The following is a 20,798-nucleotide window of genomic DNA, read 5'->3' as shown; positions in this document are numbered from 1 at the left end:
CGTTTTGAAAAAAGGTTCGTTTCCAGTTTCTCTCGTCGACCAAGAGCTAACATGGCGGCCACAAGAGCTCTTTTTGCTGGTAAAAAAAGTTTTCACAAAAATTTTCACGTAAATATCCTGAAATTAAGTTATGTAGCTGTGTAGAATAAGAAAAATTGCATCAGAAATGTGTTTTTTCATTTCAGTCAGAGGATCGGACGGAATATCTATCGTTCATGGCCCGCCAAAGTTTAGGCAAAACCAGGACTTTGGAAGGTAAGGGGTCGGTAAGCTACTACAACAACCTGCCAGTTGCAGTCAGTATTAATTATCTATCCAAAATAAGGCTCGGTTTGTAATTGCACAGATATTTCAAATTTTGTCAATGAAAGACAGAAAAACTCCAAACTGCCGCCGCATTGGTGAAGACGAATTTACGGATCTGGTCGTACAATTATTATAAATTTTGTATGTGTTTTTCTTCAATGCAATGGGCCTAATATGACAAAAGAGGATTGTGTTAGCCTCGTATTTTTACTTGAAAGAGGAAATCTCACTAAAGGTTAAGTAGAAAGAAAAAAAATCAGCTTTCAACTTGCAACAGTGTTGCTGCTTATTTCCTTTTGAGGAGTGAAAAATTAACCCTTTAACTCCCGTGACTGATCAAGACAGAATTTCTCCTTACAATATCAATACAATATCAAGCAGACAAGTGATGAGAATAAAGAATAATATCAATAAAGGGATTATTAGGTGATCTAATACCAAATTCTCCGAACTTGCACCATAAGAAAAGTAAAGCAAACAGTAAGGAGAATTACTGATGAAATTTTGGGTTAAAACTTCATGCATGACTTCCTATTTTTTGTTTTAGAGGGAGTGAGAGTGAACAAAATTCCTAACCTCCTCTTACACTGAGCTATAAGCGTTTCTCATTTGTTTATTTCAGTGATAATTCTGGTAGATGCACAGTGATGACCTTTAGTGCTGATGGATCTCTCTTTGCTTGGTGCAATGGCCAAAGGTAAATATATTTTTCTTGAGTGTTAATTTTTCCTTTTGCCTTGTGTGGAAATATTTTACAATCGAAGGGGATGTTAAAGGAGAAAAACAGGCATCACAGGAAATCATCTTGAAGTAACCAGAGTTTAATGTACTGTAAGTACCCTGTAAGTAGTACTTAATGTAACTTGTTTTGCTTGTCGTCTGCCTTTGGCAAATTTTTGTATTGATTAACCCTAACATTAACTCCAACCAGTAAAATGAACATTTGCTAATATGTTGTCACCTTAAAAACACAACTTTATGTTATACAGAGTACATTTTACATGTAAAACATCAAATAAATAAGAATGAGCTGTGCACTTAAAAATTTTAAACCAGTTTGAAAATTCTAAACCAGTTTAAAATTTATAAATCAGTTTAAAAAAAAATTAAACCAAAGGTAAAATTTGAACCACAACGGATATATCAGCAATAAATAATTCCTGAATTATGATTTAGCTTGTCTTTTTTCGAATCTAACCATCATCTGAGTGTCTTTTTAGATATCTTTCTATTTGTCTTTTATATTTAATTATTATTTTGCAGTGTAAGAGTTGTAGACACATCCAAGTTCAGTCTGGTATGTCGTATTCCTAAAGAGAAAACTCAGTGTTTGGACTTCTCTCCTAAATCCACTCACATATCAACATGGGAACAGTATACAGGTTAGTGCCACTTTATCCTTTTCTTTACCTTGATTCTTACCATGTCTTCCATTTGTCCCAGCTGATTTACTAAATTGTTGATGTTACAGGTCAAATTTGATTTCAGGTTAATTTTGATTTAATCTAGGTTGATTTTTTTAACCTAGGTTATTTATAACGTACTGTTATATAGTCATGCAGTAGGCCATAATACTGGTACATTTTTAATATGTTTGTACTAAAGACTTGAATTACACCCTGGTAATGTGAAATGGTATTATTGTCATAGTGATTTTGAATAAGCCTATTTTAAAGTTGGTCCTGTATCAAGGTAACACCCATCGGCCCATTTGTCTTATTTTTTTATTAATCTTGGAAAATGACCTTTTCTTTAAGTCTCTTCTCTTTCAGTGGTAGAGTTAAGTTGTGGTTAAATTGCTGAATTGATTTTTTTATTATTATTTTTATAAAACCAGCAAGTAAAGACCAGTCTGCAGGAGTAAACAACCTTGAAATCTGGAATCTTCAGGCTGGAAGATTAGTTGCTGGATTTTCACAGAAGAAGAAGGACACTTGGTGAGTTTTTCAGGATGCAGTTTTGGATATCTTTTTCGATTAATTTTATTTTGCCTGCAACCTCACTGATTTTAAAAGTTTTTGTATGTATGCAAACTTTACACACAGGTTACTGAATGTTACAAATGAATTGCTTGCTTCACTGAAATGAAAAATATGTATATGTTAGGAACATGGTAAAAATTCATGTATTGTATAATGTCTGATGATCAAAAAGTGATGTGTGAAGTTTTGATTGGGGGAATTTGTTGCAAAGGAATTTTTCAAGGATGATATTTTCTTGACTGTGTAAATGAGTTGCCAATGACAATTGCAGAGGAAATCATCAAATATACAGAAGAGGTTTGTATTTTTTCAGTTTCCCCTGATAAGCAGTCTCGCATGTTCTGATTGTTATCAATTTATCCTGACTTGTTTGCACAAAAACTTATACATGTCAAATGAATAAAAATGTGTAGTGCAGCTTTGGCAACAATGAAATTACTGGGTTTGCAGGCAACCAAAGTGGAGTGAAGATGAGTCAGTCTGTGCCCGATCTGTTACCAATGAAGTTCACTGCTTTCACAATACAGATTTCAGTATGTAAATGTTTAACCTAGTTAATCAGTACTCAGTTTTGGCTATCAAGTTAAAAACCTGTGAAACATTTATTTAAAATTGAAATTCTGGTGATTAATAGAAAAAAGTTCTGCCTGATTAGAGGTATAGACATATGGCAATCTGTGTGTTTTTTTTTAGAATATTTCGTCTCCATCTTGTACTCATTACAGTACAACTAACATCTTTCTTAACCCTTTTCACTCTCATGAGTGACCAAAACAGAATTTCTCCTTACAATATCAATACAATATCAAGCAGACAAGTGATGAGAAAAAGAGAAATTATCAACAAGGGGATTATTGGTTGATCCATTACCAAATTCCCTGAAGTAACATTATGTGAACTAAATGGAAGACAGTAAGGAGAATTGCTAATGAGATCTCGGGAATGACAGAGTTAATTATTAAATTGCATTGTTCATCCTTGTGAGGCATGGTGGCCTCATGGTTAGTGTGCTTGACTCGAGCACCGGATTGAGTGGTCCAGGTTTGAGCCCTGGCTGGGGACATTGTGTTGTGTTCTTGGGCAAGACATTTTACACTCCCAGTGCCTCTCTTCACCCAGGAGAATAAATGGGTACCAGTGAATTTAATGCTGGGGGTAACCCTGCGATGGACTAGCTTTCCATCCAGGAAGGGGGGGGGGTTAGAAATACTCCTAATCTCTTCATGCTATGGAAACTAGAGTTAAGTGCCCACCCGATGGGCCATATTAATCTACTAGTAATACACAGCTAAACTCACTAATGAGATATCTAAAACTCAGTGATAGAGCATTGAACCTCAAAAACTGGAAGTCTGTCGTTTGTAAATCTTGTTAGGGGGACTCTGAATTGTTTAATTAATATCTTTCTTTATTTGACAACCAAACTGTTTAATTATTTTGGTTATCATTTTTTGTAGCTTCAATTGCCACCAAACTGAGGCTTCAAGGAATCTCAGATTTTGAGCTCTCTCCAGGTTCCCCTCCATTGACAGTGGCAGCTTATGTTCCTGGTTCAAAGGTGTGTATGCTGTGTTTTGTCCCTAAATTCTGCATGTTTTGAACTATTATATCAAATTAAGGGATTTTACTTGCTGGGAATTATTCTGTGCAAATCAAAAAAACTAACAAAATAATGGTACACGTAGATCACTTAACATCCTTTTAATCTCAACAGGGTGCACCATCATATGTTCGGTTATTCAGACACCCAGATTTTGACAGTCCTGCTTCTGTTTTGGCCAATAAAAGCTTTTTTAAGGCAGACAGAGTGAAATTGCTGTGGAACAATAAAGGTTTGTTGTATTTCATGTCAAATCACGGTATAGTGAAGGCTGGTTCCTTTCATTGTGAATAGTTTTGACTTTCTTTTCCTTTTTTATTGTTTGTTTTAATTTACATTTTTTTTGTTTTTGTTTTTTTTGGGGGGGGGAAGGGAAGGGTGGCATTTCATATGATTATCTGTCTATTTATTTTTGTGCAACACGGGTGTAAAAACTCAAAATTTTACATACAATGTATGAGCTCATTAGCGCTTTTGCCACCCAGAAATTTTGCAGTTTTTGATGGACTATAACTCCTTGAATATTACACCCAAAGAGCTAAAAGTTTCACCATGTACTAAGGTTTTCTAGCTCTTTAGCTGCGTAAAGTCAATTTGTATCTAACATGCTTCCTTCTTTATGCAAAGCCGTATGCAAATGAGCAAAAATGTAAACAATGACATCAGCATGAATCCGCCTATTGGTTTAATTATAATTATAAATAAATATAATTTGAATGAAGAGTAAGTTCTCCAGAACAATCACAGAGTATGCTCCAGTGAAACCAATGTTACAATAATTTCTGGGTTTCTTTCAGCACTCAGTTGATTATTGCTAATAGATGTTGCTAATAATTATTGCTAATAGATGTTCTTTTTTTGTAGGCTCTGCCCTGCTTGTTATAACAACAACAGATGTTGACTCAACCGGTGCCTCATATTATGGTGAACAAACACTGCATTATATCAGTACTTCTGGAGAAAGCAGCATGGTGCAGTTGGGTAATTTATCAATGTTTATTTCACAGATTGAGAGTTTTTGATCAGTTTGACTCAAAAGTAAATGATAGGTTATGTTTAATGATAATTATTCATGAAAAAAGAGGCAATGTATCCCTCTCTGGAAAGCATCATGCCAGCTGTGAAGATAAAGCTTCTGCTGATTGTGTGTGTATTTGTATGCAGCAAGAATATTAGCTCTTAGACCCCAAGGGGTTACTATCATGACTATCACCTAATTTCTCCTTACAATATCACCCCTGAATCATAAATTAAGGTCATGAGAAGAAAAGAAATGATCACTAATCAAAGGAGCTCTTGATTGTTAAACAAATTCTCCTTGTCAGTGCCATAGGAAATATATGGAGAACAGTATGGAGAATATGCTTTCTGATGTTACAGTGTAAAGGGTTAAGAAAAAATGCAGTTCTGAGGAATGACATCAATAGAGTATCCTAAAAAACTGTTGCCACTTAGCATTTGACCAAAAGACCCGTTGGGCTAATTGGAGGTGGTAATCAGTAAAGGTCTGATATATTTTTACCATTTCTATAAAAAGGTGCCTCAGTACCTTTACTATTCAGGAACTAACCTTAATATGCGTATTCAATTATTTTACTTGACTAGCAAAACGAGGACCAATTTACTCAGTTCAATGGAGTCCAAACTCAAAGGAATTTTGTGTGGTGTATGGCTGTATCCTTTTTAGTAGAACATCTTTACTACTGACAGAGTTAGTTTTTCAGACTTGAGTGCTATGGCAAACTTGAACAAACTAGCTACTGAACTTCCAACTGCCATAAAAAAAAAATCCTGGCCCACAAAGGCTTTGCAAGAGAGAACTAAATGATATTGACATACCGAGCACGCAGGTGGGTTGGTTGGAGGTCAGGCAACTGCAAACAGCAACAGTAAAACCAGTAAATCATGTGACTATACCCTGAACACTAGCACCCATACTCCCAGATATATGTAAGAAAAACAATTTCTGCTTCTTTCATTCCTCAGTTAGCAAAAAATAGAATTTTTCTCTTCTTTAATTTTGGGATTTGTTGAATCAGATGACAAATTATTTTGATATATGACTTCAGTGCTTGTTTTGTTATCATTGTTGTTGTTGTAAGTTGTTTTTTTCACTCTATCTTCCTTGACTTGATGTTATTTAATTTTTACTTCTGATTCAGTCATGCCAGCCAAGGCAACATTGTATAATGTGAAATGTGAATCATTATTTGACTTTGGGACTGGACCACGCAATGACATCTTTTACAATCCTCATGGAAATAATATCCTTGAAAAAGACAATCACGTGCTCTCCAGAAAATCAGAAAAATTTATAATTTAGAATCAATATTTCTATTTTACAACATTTAATATACGGTAACTACTTTATAACATAATGAACATAGTACATGTACGCGTTGTTTGATTGGTCAATTCTGTTTTTAAGCAGATGCTTTATCAGGTTATAAAGCCCATATGTAACTAGTTACTGGTAAGTCATAAAAGCAATAGAATGCATTTTTTCTGTGCTCTATAATGGGATAAAGCCACTTGGAATGTTGGGAGAACATTCGGAAAGCTTATAAAAATTGCTTTCCTTCAGCTTACGATTTATAAGTTGTCCTCATTTTCTCCAAACATCTCGTGTGGTTTTATCTCATTATAGAGCCTGGGAAAAAATGCATCCTGATGCTTAAATAGGACAATTACAATATTGTAACTAAGTTAATAATCACGGCCGCCCAGTTAGCCCAATGGATGGTGCGCTGGACTGTTGTGCTGGACCAACACTCAAGGTCTTAAAATAATTGAGAAGAATTTGCTACCTTTCTATAACATCAAGAAATGGTTAGATATTCTAGTCTTCTCGGATAGGGATGAATAAATGGAGGTCCCGTCTCCTGCAGGGTTAGGGGTTGGAGATGTTAATTTCCCACACATGAGATTACTGTGTGATGGATGTCCTCCCCTGGAGTGGGATGGGTGGGTTTATACATCGAGTGTAAAGCGCTGTTGATCTGTCATCGTAAATAGCGCTCTATAATATATAAATTATTATTATTAAATTATTAATCATTGCAGTTGTAATGTGGCTTTCCAAAATCCTTACTTACAATTATTATTAATGTTTTGTTGCATGCAAAATTGAAACTGTGTCTAATCAACAAATTCTGGATTAACAGAACAGTGCTACCACCATTTGCATTCATGCTGAATTTAATATTAACTGTTGTTTGATGATATTTTTTGTTGCTGACCTTAACTTAATATACTTATCTGTTTGGCTGGCTTTGGAAATCTTAGAGGCCAGCTGGTAAGTTGATCACATGGCCCCGGTTGTTCGAAGGATGGATAACGCTATACACTGGATAAATCTCTATCCGGTGGATAGGGCAGTATATTTTGGTAACACTTATCCGCTGGATAGTGATTTATCCATTGGATGGCATTATCCACCCTTTGAACAACTGGAGCATGGTCTTTTTTAGTTTATAGTAAGTACCGAACTGGTGGTAAAACCAGAGTCTAAGTTTTTGGAAACCAATTTTTAAATTTTATTCAGAATTGCACATGAGTTACAAAATAATAAGAAATTAGGAAACAAGGTATTTCTTGGATAATGAGAGAAATTTTCTGTACTTTTTCTTTACCAGGAAATGTGGAGTAGAAAAGATTTAAAGCTAATGAGCAAACCTCAGGTAATTCTGATTTAGCTAGTAAATAAATATCATGTAATGTTTCATTGATTTTTTTTCATAAAATTTTAATCTTGATTGACAAGCTGCTCATCCACATTTGCTTAATGCCATTACTACTCCTGGTGATAAATGTGTAACCCATAGTTACCTTCTCAACAATGTTAATTTTACAGGCAAGTGACTCTACATACTTTGAATGGTGTCCAGATGGTGAACATATTTTGACTGCAACAACATCTCCAAGGCTTAGAGAAGGAAATGGGTAAGGTTGAATTTGAGGGTTAAATGTTCCATGACAGAATCTCAGTGATTCTGTTGAGCTCAAACAATTTATTTCATGTGCCCTCTAGTAGACATTTTTGTGTTGTTGTGACCTAAAATTGCCTAAATTGTACTTCTTCACATGTCTCCAACCCCTGGTTACATTCAGATACAAACTGTGGCATTATACAGGAAAGCTGTTAGATGAAAGGAGTGTTGATGAACTCTGGGAGGTAATAGATCTTTCGCTGTTATTGAGCACTAAGATTTACCTACCTAATCATGACACTTAGCCCTCCTAACTTTTTGGACCCTTCCTTCAATTTTTTTTTGCAGGTCAAGTGGCAGCCTGTTGTACATGGAGTGTTTAAGGAGCCAAGGATTGACTACAGCGCTGCTGCATCTGCCACAACACAAGAGCAACAGAAAAGTCAGTGCCACTACTGTATTTATAACAGTCTCTTATAGTTTGAAGTGAATTCAAGACAGATTTATCTAGTAATTTGGATATATCAACAAAGTTGAAATGGTAAATTAGCCACCGTAATGATTACAAAAGCTGACGTTTCGAGCGTTAGCCCTTCGTAATCCAGATTATTTCGTTACTCCCACCGACGCAGCCCCAAACAGTTTCTTTCGAAACTATCAGCCTTTATAGATTTATCTAGTGTTGCTTTCCAATGAAAAACAAAAAAAACCTAGATTATTTGAAACTGTTTTGCTTCACTGACATATTTACCAGGATTTTATTTTTTCTAGATTTTTAAAAACTTGAATTGGCCAGGGTAATTGGACTTCACTCCTCTCCCAGTATATTATCATCTTACATTTTATAATCTTCAAGATAGAATTGACAGTCATGCCACATCAAGTGTTAAGTAATTAGACTACATCCAAGCATTTATCTCTTCAGCTAAAGATGTTTATCGCCCTCCTGGTCTCAGAGGATCGGCTCCTTCAGTCAAACTGGTGAGACAATTTTTTCTAGTCTGAATATCTGGAAGAGATTTCCCCTGTTCTGATCATTCTATCATCAACTCTTTGCAGCCTTACGATGTTATTCATTTTCTCTACACTGCTCTCTTTACATTTCCTATGGCACCGAAAAGGAGAATTTGTTTAACAATCAGGAGCTTCTTAAATTGGTGATAATTTCCTTAATTCTCATGACCTTTACATTTGATTCCAGGGTGATATTGTAAGGAGAAATTAAAAGCTGGTCACTTTTAGGAGTTAAAAAGTTGAGAATAGTTATGGAGACATGGTGACTTTATGGTCAGTTGGGTGGACAATGCGTGAAAAAGTTCAGGTTTAGGACCTGGATGAGGGGTTGTGTTTTGTTCTTGAGTAAGACACTAAAACCTTCTCAGTGCCTCTCTCACTGTACCAAGGAGGATAGATGGGTACTGGCAAACCTTCAGGGAAACCTGAAGAAATGAAGGGGGTGTAGAGGGGAAGTAACCTGTAATGAATAGGCTTCTCATCCAGGGAGGGGGGGTGGGTACAATAATCTTAGTAGCTTCATGCTGTGGAAACATATAAGAAGCTCTGGCTATAGTGGGCTGGGCTGCTAAGCTTGAGAGCAGTCTATTTATTTTCTTAATTACATTTTAGCACGAGAATGAACCTGCAGAAAATATGAAACCAAAGGAAGGTCAGGAAATGTCCAAATCTGCTGCTAAGAATAAGAAAAAGAGAGAGGCCAAAGCAAGAGCAAAGCAAGAACAGGAAGCTGCCATTGGGGAGGTAGTTTATCTAACTTTAACATTTCACTGCTGTTATATGTACATTATTGACCAAGTGCGAGGTCAATATATCTGGATGTTGGCCAACTTTTTTTTTTCACATTTCAGTGAACAGCAACAAAGGCATTAAGCCTGCATGCTATGTTATATTGATTAATGATGTGTCCTTTAGTGCTTGAAGAAACAACTCTTCTTGGATATTAATATTTCAGGTGGTAAATTCAAAACTTCCTCCACCTTCACCAGCATCACCACCAGTGGCCGATACAACAACACTTCCACCAGAGAAAGAAAAGAAGCTGAGAAATTTGAAAAAGGTAATACTGACATCACTATATCACACAGCCAACACAAGAAATCATTAAATGAAACAAGATATCTTCAAAAAAAAAAAATGACCACAAATGAGAATGAGAATAACTGGAGATTACCATATTGGGCACTCAATAATTTCAGAAGGTTCATTGATGTACACTCTTTCTCTAAATTTTCCAACAATCACTGTCAAAATTAGTCAACACATATTAGCAGAGTTCTATTTATTTGAAGAATAGCAGTCCTGCTTCTACTTGAACAGACCCCCCCCTCCCTCCCTCATTCAATGTCAGCTAAGAGCTTGTGAAGTCCTGATACAACCTTGTTTTTTTTTTGGGGGGGGAAGGGAGGAAGAAGGTGGATAGGTTAACTTAATGAGTGCAAAAGAGATAAAATTAAAGTAATAGGGGTTGAAAAGATCAATGTGTCAACAAGTTTGAAGCTGATTTTTGGTTACTCACTTTAATGGTAGGTCCGGGTTATGACAGAAAGTAGTGGAAAATACTCTGGCCAGAACATCTTAATTGATGGGATTAGTACTATATTCTGAGGTTTCCATGTCAATTGGAGACTTGGCAAAGTGGGTTACTTAACACAGAATACAGTTGTTTACAATGAAAAGTAGAGTACCAAATAATTGTTGCCATTTCTGGCAAGGGTCTTTGACCCATCTTTGGGAACTCAACCTTCCTAATGATTGTTGAATCATGACTGTTTGACCCAATTTTCCGCTCAGAAACTGCGTCAGATTGAGGACCTGAAGGAGCAACAGAAATCTGGAAAAACCTTGGAGAAAAATCAGGTCAGCTATGGATTATGGAAAGTGGATAGATTATTAAATAAAACATTATCAAAGCAAACAGTGAACTTAGGTACTTGACTTATGGTTTTGATCAAAGGGATTCAGGTTAAAGCCCTTACAAATCTCTAACCTTCCCTTAGACAACTCTAAATCAGCTGAAAATGTCACTGCAATGGACCATTTAGTTATTTTAATTTTCTACGTGACATCTGACTACAGTTTTCTTTTAACTCCTTACAGCTTGATAAGGTGGCAGCAGAGGCATCACTCATAAAGGAAATCCAAGAACTAGAACTTGGAAGCTAACGCAAACTTCCACAATTCCTTTCACTCCCTGATGTGACCAAAAGGAATTTTTTCTTTCAACATCTAATACATTTTGGAACAGTATGGTGATAAGGAGAATGAAAAAATATACTAAAGTGTCATATTTAATTTGATTTGTTAAAAAAAAATACCCAGAGCTAAAAGTGTATGAAAATCTACCTCAGGCAGTAAAGAGAGTTGACATCTATATCTTAGAATTGAAAGGGTTCAGTAACTTCTTAGTACTTTCTACAATATCAAGAATTAAATGAAACTTTTGTTCTACAAAGAGTATTAATCGACAGGAACAAATAATTTGTATGTATTTTGTCATAACATCAAAACAGCCCTTAGTCTTCTTCTACTGTGTTAGTATTTACTACAATATAGGTGATCATGAACCTACATCACTATACATGATTGATTACATAAACAATGTTTTTTTTTTCTTTAGTCCTTAGGGAAATGTTTGATGCATGGAAGGTTTATGTTGTTTTCTCCTCACAAAGTAACATTCTTTTCTCAAGGTTGTACTCAGACAATTTTGTGAATCCATAACAAGCCATCTGTTTTAGTTTGCTTTCATGTTTGGCAAAGTCAGCCTGAGATCTTCCTTAAAATATTTCAGTTTCCTTTAGTGACAAATTTGTCCATACAAATTTCTACTCTGCCAAGAAATGTTTCATTCTACTCTAGAAACAATTTTCTACTCCACATTATTTCCTGCTTTTTCCTTCCATTTCCACCTTTTGAGTTTCATCTGCTCTCTTTCTTCTTTGCTAGGATGTCGCATACAAGTATAAGCACTCCTTGTACGTAAATACGTTGTCACTGATCTCATCCCAGTGTCTGAATACCATACTGAGGATGTTCCCTTGAAGAGAGACATTGGTTTCTGACAGTCCTAGTTGTACTCTTAACCCACTTCCAAACCCACCTCTTGTCCACCAACTGCCCAGATTCTAAGTGAGTTATCACCGTGCATCTTCATTTCTTGGTCCATCGTATTTTCATCATCACTGTCATTCTCAGGCTCTACAAAGTGACGTTGTCCAGAGGTTGTAGCCAAAAGAGGAAGACTGGGATGGAAACTGTTGAAAACGAAAATGATTTCAACTGAGCTATCAAAGTTGACCCCTCACTGTAATAATTACAACCACTTTACCCTTAATACCCTAACATCAGTATGCAGTTTCTCCATACCATTCTCTATTATTTCCTATGTTATTTACTACGAGAATTTGTCTAACAATCAATTGTCTTCATTCTGGTGACCTTAAAGATTGATTCAAGGGTGGTATTGTTGGGAAAAATTAGAAGCTTAATAACTACTCGTCCATTTAACACTCATTCAAAAGTTTCATTTATTCAATATCACCACCTTATTTTTGGCCCAAAAAAATGCTATCAAATGGGAAAAAATTATTGTTACTTGCATCAATGATTATCAAATTGTCTAAACTCAATAACTACCAGGCTCCATTTGTCAAGTCTCCATGTCCAACAAATGTCATGACAGGTTGCAAGATAGCTTCTGTGTTTGAGGAATCATCAACTGGGGAAAGAGTTGAATCCCAGACAGTAACAATACCATCACCATTTCCAGAAATTATGTATTGACCAGATCTGTATCAAAAACATTACAAACAAGGTTTAAAGTAAGGGGAACAAGTTGGGGGGGGAGGGGGTCAGGAGACAGAAGAGGAAAACAGAGAGTAACTTAAAATGTTACAGGTCAGAGAAGTATGCTGTAGAAATGCTAAATTTTTTCTCTTCCATCCTAAGATAATCAAAGAAAGTTACTTTTAGCTTGTATTGTTTTTCCAAAAAGTATCTTAAGTTTGCAAGAATTGTCTTCAAATGTGGTAAACATTCAACAGTGGAAGCCCCATTTTGAAACAAACTCTCATTAACCTGACTGTGAATGTACAATGCCCTGGAATTCAACCCAGAAGGCAGGACCCTCAACCCACAGTTTGCAAATAGCTGCTGTTTTTGTTATCAGCCTCTCTGTTTTCATTCAGCTTGGGTATCAGTTTGAATTCAAACCATTTGAGTGCAGGGTATTGTTGGCAGAAGTCTGTTTATGCCGTAAGATGTTTTTAATGCAGAACTTTTTCCGTTTTTGTAATTACTTTTAAATTAATTGGATAGAAGTTAGATTTATGGCAGGTCCACATCAGCTTAATGCTGCCAGTAACTAACCCAGGCTGGGTTGTTCAAAGCTGTGTTAAGATAACCCAGGGTTAGTGTGAAATTTGATTTCAGATCTGACAGCTCTGAAAGAAAATTCAGCTTAATTTCATTTGTCTACAATTTGATGATGGAATGTCCTAAAAAAAACTAGGAAAAATTATCCCAAAATGGCTTTTGATTAGAGAAATTTAGAAACCTGGATTAAAATTTAACCCTGGGTTAGAGCTAATCGGCCTTTGAACAACTGGGCCCTGCATTACCAAATAAACTATGTAACTATGTATGTAGGGTTTGGAAACAAACATGTAAGGTCTAGGAGACTGGGAGCAAGATATTATTATGTCTTGTCAAGATTATTATTACAATCATACCTGTCAATATCAAAATAAACTCTCTGATTCGTATCCACTGAGCGCATCATGGAATACAGAACTTTTCCAGGATTTCTCACATCCCAACAGAGAATTTCATTATCCTATGGAAATAATCAGATGCATGGAGGAAATAGACAAAGTTTAGTACTATTTTAAGTAGTTTGGTACATATGTTAAAAATGAACAATAAGTTAGCTTCCAGGGGAAACCCAATCAGTACCTTTCTCCCACCACTGTAGAGCTTTGTCCCATCTGGAGAGAACATAACATGGGTTACTCCACCCTGCTGTCCTTGGAGTAGAAAAATAAGCTCACCATCGGTATCAGAGTAGACACCAACTGGGGAACAAGGAAAAAAATAAATGAATCATTTTAACTGAAAATAATTATAGCCCTAAAATTAAAAATAATATAATTTTCACTTATCTATGTCCTGGGAACAACTGGAGGCAAGTTTCCGCTCTCTAAGACCTTGTTCCACCCTGTCATTTCATTATTTTGTAAAATCAAGATACCTGATTTTGAGTAGGATCCCAAAGCATACACTCCAGAATTGTCAGGACTAAATGCAATACAGGAGATGATTCCAACCTGACCTTCCTTTTTAACTGCAAAGAACAGCATAACATACATTTTCAGTATGGACAGTCTGATCTAAGAGTAATTTTTCAATGGCTGAGTGGAACTAAATAAGTGAAAAATGTTTTTCTCATGCGCCGCTGGGGCCTGGGTATAGGTCATGTGACCTATGGGCCAGGCAGTTGTTTTTGTTGTGTCCACCATTGCCGACTTTCCTGCCCAGCCACCCAAAGATTTTAAATGTTTATACAATACCAGTAGAATGTACTACCCTGGAACTTTTTTTGTTATTTCCAGTCTTAGTGTGTGCTACTTGTAGTAGTCTTGAATTTGCAATAAAGGTCAAGTTGCGGCAGTCAGCTTGACGTGGCTGGCTACCAGCGGTGAGAAATGTATTTCAGACCTCAGAGAATTTGAGTGTAAAAAATTTGAAATCTGGAGATGGATGATTTTGGATTATATATCCACAGTATTTCCTCAAAACCAAAAGTGGCATAAATGGAAATTTAAAAATTTTGAACAAAAGAAATACTACAAGTCTTAGAACACCTGTTTTTAAATAGAAGTCTTTTGCAACAATGTGACCAGGAGTTTAATAACAATTGGACCCTAAGTCAAAGCCCTTCCTGAAAAGCTCCTTGAGGCTTCACAACATTACGTGTCTTCACCAAAAGGATACAACCACTTTTTCCATTTCAAGAATGTTGGTATCAACAAGGTTAGTGACTAAAATGCAATATGCTGCATAGACCTGTGGTTTGTCTTTCCTGAAAGTCTCTCCCAGGTCTTGTTGTATCAAATACTCTGACCATCTTGTTAAAGCCACAGTAGATTTGACTGCCATCTAAGTTGAAAGACACACAATTTGCTGCAACCACTTCATCCTTGTGGAAAGAAAAAAATCAGGAATGATAAAATTAAAGGTATGGCTTTTTACTCTTCTCATTAGAAACACTCAGTCTGTCTATCTTGCCATAGGAACAGGCCCTAAGAAATAGATTTTCATCAATCAATTTTTTTCCAAAAATGTGATATCCAAGTACAATAAATTTTACACAAGGGGCATTGATATTCGTTTGGTAAAAACTGTACATTAAAAATTTTTCAGCAGCTGAAGATTTTTTTAGCATTAATCATTTTTGACCAACCTCACTACACAATAATTAAATTCAGTGCTGGTGACTTGTTACTACTAATAGATACTGGTGGCCACTGCTGTGTCAAAAACTACATGGAAATTAACTAATATGAAGGGGTTATTTCAGGCTAACAGAGCAAATACTTATTGACGTGAACTACCATTTACCAAGTGATTGTAGGTTCTGTAGGTGCACCTTATTGCTCCTGTGAAAGCATCCCACATATGGATAGGATGATCACGGCTGCTGCTCAGCAAACTGCAATGACAGTGATGATCAAAATGTAAGTAATTCAGAGATAGTTGTAAAACTGAGTTTTATGATTTACATATAAAGTCAAAACCACAGGTTATATCTGGCAGCTGTTTCATCTTAGGAAGAACACTGCAGGTCCCTAAAAATGTAACCTTTTGTCCAAAAATAGCTTGTGATTACTGATTGACTTCTATGTGTAAGACCCAGCAGAAAGTCGAGCTATCAAACCCTTAACTGGGTGAATTCTTTAGAAAAGCAAGTCACTAAGAGTAAAATAAACTCACTAATAAAATCAGATAATAAAAATAGTTCATGTGAATTTACCACACTTTCAGTTGTGACATTATGTGGATAGAAATCTCATGTCTCAGACTCCAAAAAGATAGCAGGTATACCCTTGGTCTTTTGTTCACATGGAAAGGAGGGAATAAATTTCATAGACCACACATTCCTAGGTGCACACTACAAGGGTCTCAGATCCATCTATGTAAAGTTTCAACCTGACTTTGCACCACAACCCACTCTCATAAAGCATTATCTCTCGCACATGCCAAAAAAATAAAAACATCTTGACAATTCCAATTTTTGAAAGACACAAATCAATTTAGACAATTGCTACTGATAATTTTTCTTATAAAGAAAAAGGCTCCCTATGATAAATTCTCATAGTTATGCCCTGCTTGCCAGGTATAATGTATTTAGGACCTAATAATAGGGAGGTGGCATAGCCAAGTAGTTGGGGTGCTGGACTTGTAATCTGGTGTCCTGGGTTCAAGTCCTCCACGCTGCCACTTACTTATTTGTTAATTTTCTTGGTTGCCCTGAGTTCAACCCCTTGGCTGCGCTCTGTAAATAGCCCACTGGTCTGCCTTCTGCCAGTGGGGATTTTCAAATACTTAGTTAGGGAGGGCCATTATGTAAACTACTAGCCAAGGCTACTGATAATAATGTATTTCACCCTCAATATTAAATAAAGTATTTTATTATTAGTTTTTTTAATACTCTGTCGAGTGACTAAAATCATACCAGCAAGTGTCAGGATCAAGTGATGACATAAATGGATACCAACAGTAGTCATAGACTGTCTCTCCCTCGTGCATCTGTAACACTGATACCTTAAAGAAAGCAAGAATAGTCCCTTTTACAGTTGTGGGCTTGGTGGCCAAGCCTTTGAACAGGAGTGAGGCTAAGGGTGACCCTGTTGTGATAGAGACCTGTAACTAGTTAGCATGATAACAGAAGTAATTTGCATTTGAAAAGCAGCAACATCTCTGTCATAACAAGGTCACCCTAAGCCTCACTCCTGTTCAAAGGCTTGGCCACCAAGCCCACAACTATAAAAAGGACTATTCCACATGGCTAAGTTTTCATAATAATTACTGTGATTAACTGCCCAAGTTTTCTTAAAGGTTTAAAGCATTAAGCAGTTAATGAACAATAAAAATTGATTATGTGGTATAAAACAAAGCAGTTTATGCACAGTATTTTTTGACTGACCACCACTGTTACATACACTTTCCCTGGAAAGTGATTTATTCAACATTAAAAATAAAAAAACAAAATATTTTGGCATAATAACGTATGTTGGTTTAATTTGTGCTTGTTAACAATTACATTAATTTTATTCAGTTACAGGCAAAAATGATCAGATCATTAGCTACCATTTCTGATAATCCTTGCACAGCATTCCCACTGTACAATTCCACAGGAAGGTTAAATATCCTGAGGGTGTTGTCATCACTGTTGGTCAGTATACATGTACCATCAGGAGACCTCAGATAAGTAATAATAAAAAAAAATTACCAGAAAATCTGAAAACCATGAGCATTCTAACTAACTTGAAGGGAGACACAATGGCTAAAAAGTTTATCACGAATGCCGTATATTACCCAAGATCATGAAGGTTAAGGCAAGAGTTCCATTCTACACAGAATATCTTCCACTATCTTGAGCTCACTCATCATTCCCTCCATGTTTTTGGAGAAGGGTGCATTTGCATGCTCATTTTTCCACACATTAAATGGTAATCAAGCTCAGCTATGGCCCAATCAGTGCATTGTGTTCTTGGACAACATACCTTTTAAAATCTCAAACTGCCTCTCTCTATCCAGGAGTATTATGGGATATCAGAAAATTGTTAAAAAAAAAAAAACTTTATGACAGACTGTAAGGTCAGTTACCAATTTGTGACAGACTGGCATCCACACCAAGGTCAATAGTATACACTACTTAACCAATAGAGTGTTTCTGTCAAGGAACTATCAGCTGATAGTTGCCCTGCAGAAATTTGATGTTCTTGAAACAAATAATTATCTGCCTGAGAAGCGAAGCTTCAAGGGCAAATATGCTAGTTTAAAGAACATCAAACTTCCAAAGGGCAACCATCAGACCGATAGTTCTGAGACATAAACACTCTATTGTACATGTCTTTATTGTTCACTACTACATTTTCTTCTGCTCGTGTAGCACGTTGCCGGAGACACCTATGTGTGTATGATTTTTATTCGATTTGCATACAACGTGTTATGCCCTAATACTTTGTTATGCCCAGATTTTGTTATGCACTAAGCACATTTTTTTTAAGAACATCAAATTTCCGCGGGGCAACTATCAGCCGATAGTTCCTCGACAGAAACACTCTATTGCTCAAATAGTGTCTCTCCAAGGATGAACACTGTCACATCATGTGATCAATTTAAATCAATAAGAATTGGAGAAAATTTAGCAGTGAACTATAATGATTGATAGACCAGGCATTGAGCTTCAGAGGTTTAATAATCTACAGTTTTATTTCAAGAGTCATTCAGCACATCCACTTGAAGAGCACTACCTGTATATCACCCCTTCTATGGAAACCCTCTCCCCTTGGCCATGCTTACCACTTGCAACCCTTGAGAAAGTTTGAAGCTGAGCCATCGAAGTCTTCCCAAGCTCCTGTTACTTGTTGTGGAACAAAATTAAAGTTGTAATGAACTGCAGAGTATCTGGTAAAGGAGGAAATAAAAATGGTGATTTCACAATGTCAAATCTACAAGCAACATAGCCCTAAGGAAGAAACTGACTAAAAGTTAAGAAGTTTATCCCATGATCGCTACACCCCTATCAGACATGTTTTTTTTTCTTACTAGTTGTCTGACTTCAAAATCCCTGCAAAGACAGGATCTTCTGATACAATGAATATATGAAGTTCATATATTTTGAACTGCGATATTAGATACGTATGATGCACGATCCTCGCAGTAGAGAGCGCTATTTATGCAATAGCGAAAATCAGACCTGAAAAAAATCAGGCCTGTATGGGATTCGAACCACTGACCTCTGCGATACTAGTGCAGCGCTCTACCAATTGAGCTAACAAGCCAACTGGGAGCAGGCCATTAAGTTGATTCGTAATAAACCCATGATGATAAATCAGATACGATGAATATATGAAGTTCATATATTTTGAACTGCGGTTATAGATACATATGATGCATAATCCTCTCAGTAGAGAGCGCTATTTATGCAATAGCGAAAATCAGACCTGAAAACAGGATCTTCTGTTACCAATCATAAGAAGGATTTAAAGTTTGAACCCCAGCTATCAAAAATGTCTGGATCCACCCCTACAGGTACCTCATGTACATGGATGTCAAACTGAAGAGATTCATGATAAATTACTAGAAGGGGGAGGAGGTTGGGAGTTACAGTGTACCTGCAAATTGAATTGCATACCATACTCAAAGAGTAGCAAATTTCTCTTCCTCGCCTCTTGTCACAGAGAGAAAGACAAGAGAGAGGATATGAGATATATATATATATATATATATATATATATATATAGTGTACTCTAGTTTGAGCACTCTGGCATGGCTTAGACGATACCACAAAGGTTGGATCGTTTGGGGTGACCATATTGGTTCTCCTCCATCCTAGCATTAGCACTGCACTGATGAGGCCCAGAAGGCCGAAACAGTACTGTCTGCAGTTAGATATAGCTCTTTGGCATACAAAGCTTTGCTTTCATGTCCAAATTGAGCACTCTAACTAGGATGAGTCATTGCTCTGCAATTGCGCATGCTCGCTAGTGTACTCTAGTTTGAGCACTCTGGCATGGCTTAGACGATACCACAAAGGTTGGATTGTTTGGGGTGACCATATTGGTTCTCCTCCATCCTAGCATTAGCACTGCACTGATGAGGCCCAGAAGGCCGAAACAGTACTGTCTGCAGTTAGATATAGCTCTTTGGCATACAAAGCTTTGCTTTCATGTCCAAATTGAGCACTCTAACTAGGATGAGTCATTGCTCTGCAATTGCGCATGCTCGCTAGTGTACTCTAGTTTGAGCACTCTGGCATGGCTTAGACGATACCACAAAGGTTGGATCGTTTGGGGTGACCATATTGGTTCTCCTCCATCCTAGCATTAGCACTGCACTGATGAGGCCCAGAAGGCCGAAACAGTACTGTCTGCAGTTAGTTATATATATATATATATATATATATATATATATATACACATAGCTATCAACCTATCAAAGTGCTCTCTGTAGATATATACACATAGCTATCAACCTATCAAAGTGCTCTCTGTAGCCAGGAAAGATTAATGCAGAATAGTAAATAAGTGAAAAATCAAACATTTGGTACTTGTAGGTGTCTTCTAATTCCATTCCTTCTATGGTGTCATTGGCTTCCTCCTCACAACTTTTTGGTTTTGAATCATTCACACCTTCCTTTTCTTCTTGATGAAAATAGTTCTCACAGATCTCGTAGATTTCTTCCTGATCTTGAGAAGGTTGTTCTCGAGAGCTAGTGCTGTTCAGTTCGCAGTCAGCAGAGCTCTCTTTCTGAACACTTAATTTTGAGTTCAACAAGTGCCTGTCACTTGTTCTTACGCCATTATCTTCATTTCGATTGGCATCCTGCTCAACATCAGTAGAAATCGGATGTTCTGTTTGAACTTCAACCTGCTGTGCGACTCCATTGTTGTCGACTACACAACTTGTTGAATTCTTCACGGATATGGCCTCTTCATTCTTTGGATCAGATGTAGTGTTTTGAGAAAGAGTCGAACGGTCATCCACATTTTTAACTTTAAGAGCCTCAGGTGGCTCACCGGGATCAGTATCATGACGAACAACAGACATTACTTTATCTTACAACGGCACTTTCTAGTGATTGAATAACTTTGTGCAATCACCTTGTCCGACAAGGCCGCCATGTTGACCGTGAGAATCTGGGTTTTTTTTATGGATATTACATTTCCATTACATGAA

At 36.6% G+C, this 20,798-nt stretch overlaps 2 protein-coding genes across 3 annotated transcripts; one reads left to right on the top strand and one right to left on the bottom strand.

Moving 5' to 3' along the window:
* The first annotated feature begins 38 nt into the window (after window positions 1-38).
* Window positions 39-11,291, top strand: LOC111339374 (eukaryotic translation initiation factor 2A). The gene is made up of 21 exons (XM_088726736.1): window positions 39-79; window positions 186-255; window positions 929-1,003; window positions 1,570-1,688; window positions 2,144-2,243; window positions 2,739-2,821; window positions 3,746-3,846; window positions 4,003-4,120; window positions 4,753-4,869; window positions 5,494-5,562; window positions 6,051-6,152; window positions 7,143-7,183; window positions 7,524-7,568; window positions 7,742-7,830; window positions 7,999-8,062; window positions 8,166-8,259; window positions 8,743-8,798; window positions 9,444-9,575; window positions 9,787-9,891; window positions 10,626-10,691; window positions 10,932-11,291. Exons 1-21 carry the CDS (start codon window positions 52-54, stop codon window positions 10,995-10,997), a joined length of 1,740 nt encoding a protein of 579 aa, XP_088582862.1. The 5' UTR covers window positions 39-51; the 3' UTR covers window positions 10,998-11,291.
* Window positions 10,333-20,669, bottom strand: LOC111339373 (telomerase Cajal body protein 1). 2 transcript variants are annotated; one of them, XM_022946025.2, is made up of 11 exons: window positions 20,161-20,669; window positions 18,420-18,524; window positions 17,202-17,313; window positions 16,567-16,655; window positions 15,453-15,543; window positions 14,898-15,030; window positions 14,083-14,175; window positions 13,788-13,906; window positions 13,565-13,668; window positions 12,471-12,623; window positions 10,333-12,088 (listed from the first exon to the last, which is right to left on the bottom strand). In XM_022946025.2, exons 1-11 carry the CDS (start codon window positions 20,667-20,669, stop codon window positions 11,914-11,916), a joined length of 1,683 nt encoding a protein of 560 aa, XP_022801760.2. In that variant the 3' UTR covers window positions 10,333-11,913. The 2 variants fall into 2 exon arrangements, with proteins under 2 accessions (XP_022801760.2, XP_022801761.2); XM_022946026.2 differs by having other exon boundaries at window positions 20,170-20,669.
* Between the last annotated feature and the right edge of the window lie 129 nt (window positions 20,670-20,798).

Source organism: Stylophora pistillata, chromosome 7 (assembly GCF_964205215.1).
Source record: "Stylophora pistillata chromosome 7, jaStyPist1.2, whole genome shotgun sequence".
Classification (NCBI taxonomy): domain Eukaryota; kingdom Metazoa; phylum Cnidaria; class Anthozoa; order Scleractinia; family Pocilloporidae; genus Stylophora; species Stylophora pistillata.
This window is presented reverse-complemented; position numbering and strand designations above follow the sequence as displayed.

Excerpts from the sequence above, each read along its gene's own strand:
- LOC111339373 (XM_022946025.2), bottom strand. The coding sequence starts at position 20,669 with ATGTCTGTTGTTCGTCATGATACTGATCCCGGTGAGCCACCTGAGGCT. Across the intron at positions 15,544-16,566 it reads CTTGATCCTGACACTTGCTG|TTTGCTGAGCAGCAGCCGTG; the intron begins GTATGATTTTAG and ends CTGTCATTGCAG. Across the intron at positions 15,031-15,452 it reads ACAGAACCTACAATCACTTG|GATGAAGTGGTTGCAGCAAA; the intron begins GTAAATGGTAGT and ends TCTTTCCACAAG.
- LOC111339374 (XM_088726736.1), top strand. The coding sequence starts at position 52 with ATGGCGGCCACAAGAGCTCTTTTTGCTG. Across the intron at positions 2,244-2,738 it reads CAGAAGAAGAAGGACACTTG|GCAACCAAAGTGGAGTGAAG; the intron begins GTGAGTTTTTCA and ends CTGGGTTTGCAG. Across the intron at positions 8,260-8,742 it reads AACACAAGAGCAACAGAAAA|CTAAAGATGTTTATCGCCCT; the intron begins GTCAGTGCCACT and ends TTATCTCTTCAG.